The sequence below is a fragment of the Acanthisitta chloris genome, unplaced genomic scaffold, assembly GCF_000695815.1.
Source record: "Acanthisitta chloris isolate BGI_N310 unplaced genomic scaffold, ASM69581v1 scaffold34887, whole genome shotgun sequence".
Lineage (NCBI taxonomy): Eukaryota > Metazoa > Chordata > Aves > Passeriformes > Acanthisittidae > Acanthisitta > Acanthisitta chloris.
Window position 1 is genome coordinate 1 of NW_008684818.1, and position 1054 is coordinate 1054.

Here is a 1054-nt window from a genome sequence, read left to right on the forward strand (position 1 = left end):
GCCCACGCGCATGTTCACGTTCACCCCCGTCACCTCACGCACCAGCCTGGGGACAGCACCAGCAACACGTCACCCCTGGGCGCCCCGCGGCACCCCATGGCATCCACAGGACCCCCAGGCACCACCATCACCCTCGGGCACCCCATGGCATAACAGGAGCCCCAAGCACTGCATCATCACCCTCGGGCACCCCATGGCATAACAGGAGCCCCAGGCACTGCATCATCTCCAGGCACCCCAATGGCACTGCATCCCAAACCAGCAACCAGTAGGGATGGGCCAACACCAGGAATGGGCACAGCCCTCCCTGGCTGCAGTGGCATCAGGGACATACCAACCCCAGGGATGGGCACAAATCCCCCAGGGTCGTGGTGGCACTAGGGATGTGCCAACATCAGGAATGGGCACAGCCCTCCCAAGCTGCAGTGGCATCAAGGACATACCAAACCCAGGGATGGGCACAACTCCCCAGGGTTGTGATGGCACCAAGGACATACCAATCCCAGGGATGGGCACAGCCCCTCAGGGTTGTGGTGACACTGAGGACACACCAGCACCAGGGATGGGCACAACTCCCCATGGCTGTGGTGACACCAAGGACACACCAGCACCAGGGTCAGACACAGCCCCCGGTGCTGTGGTGGCACCAGGGACACGAGGCACAGCCCCCCATGCCCTGCCCCACTCACGAGATGGCCTCGATCATGTCGACGCCCATCTCCACGCAGCAGTGCGCGTGGTCCCCGCGCGCCTCGGGCAGCCCCGACACGCAGTAGTAGCAGTCCCCCAGGATCTTGATGCGCAGGCAGTGGTTCTCCTGGGGGAGCACAGGCAGGTCAGGGGGGCTCTGGGACCCTCCCGGCCCCCTCACTCCCCGCCGCCAGCTTGTCAAAGCGGGCGAAGAGCTCGTTGAGCGTCATGACCAGCTCCTGGGCCGTGCACTGCGAGGCCAGGCTGGTGAAGCCCTCGATGTCCGCAAAGAGAATGCTGTGGGAGGAGGAGCATGGTCTGGGCAGAGCCCTCACACCACCCTGGGCCCCCTCCTGTGGTGACA

The 1054-nt window shown here is 64.7% G+C and overlaps 1 protein-coding gene across 1 annotated transcript; it reads right to left on the reverse strand.

The window, feature by feature from the left end:
• Positions 1–6: 6 nt before the first annotated feature.
• LOC103806764 (adenylate cyclase type 6-like) lies at positions 7–987 on the reverse strand (the record flags this gene model as incomplete). The annotated part of the gene is made up of 3 exons (XM_009079471.1): positions 7–46; positions 690–817; positions 855–987. Coding segments are annotated over 3 exons (301 nt in total), but the record flags the coding sequence as incomplete, so codon positions are not given.
• Positions 988–1054: the final 67 nt, after the last annotated feature.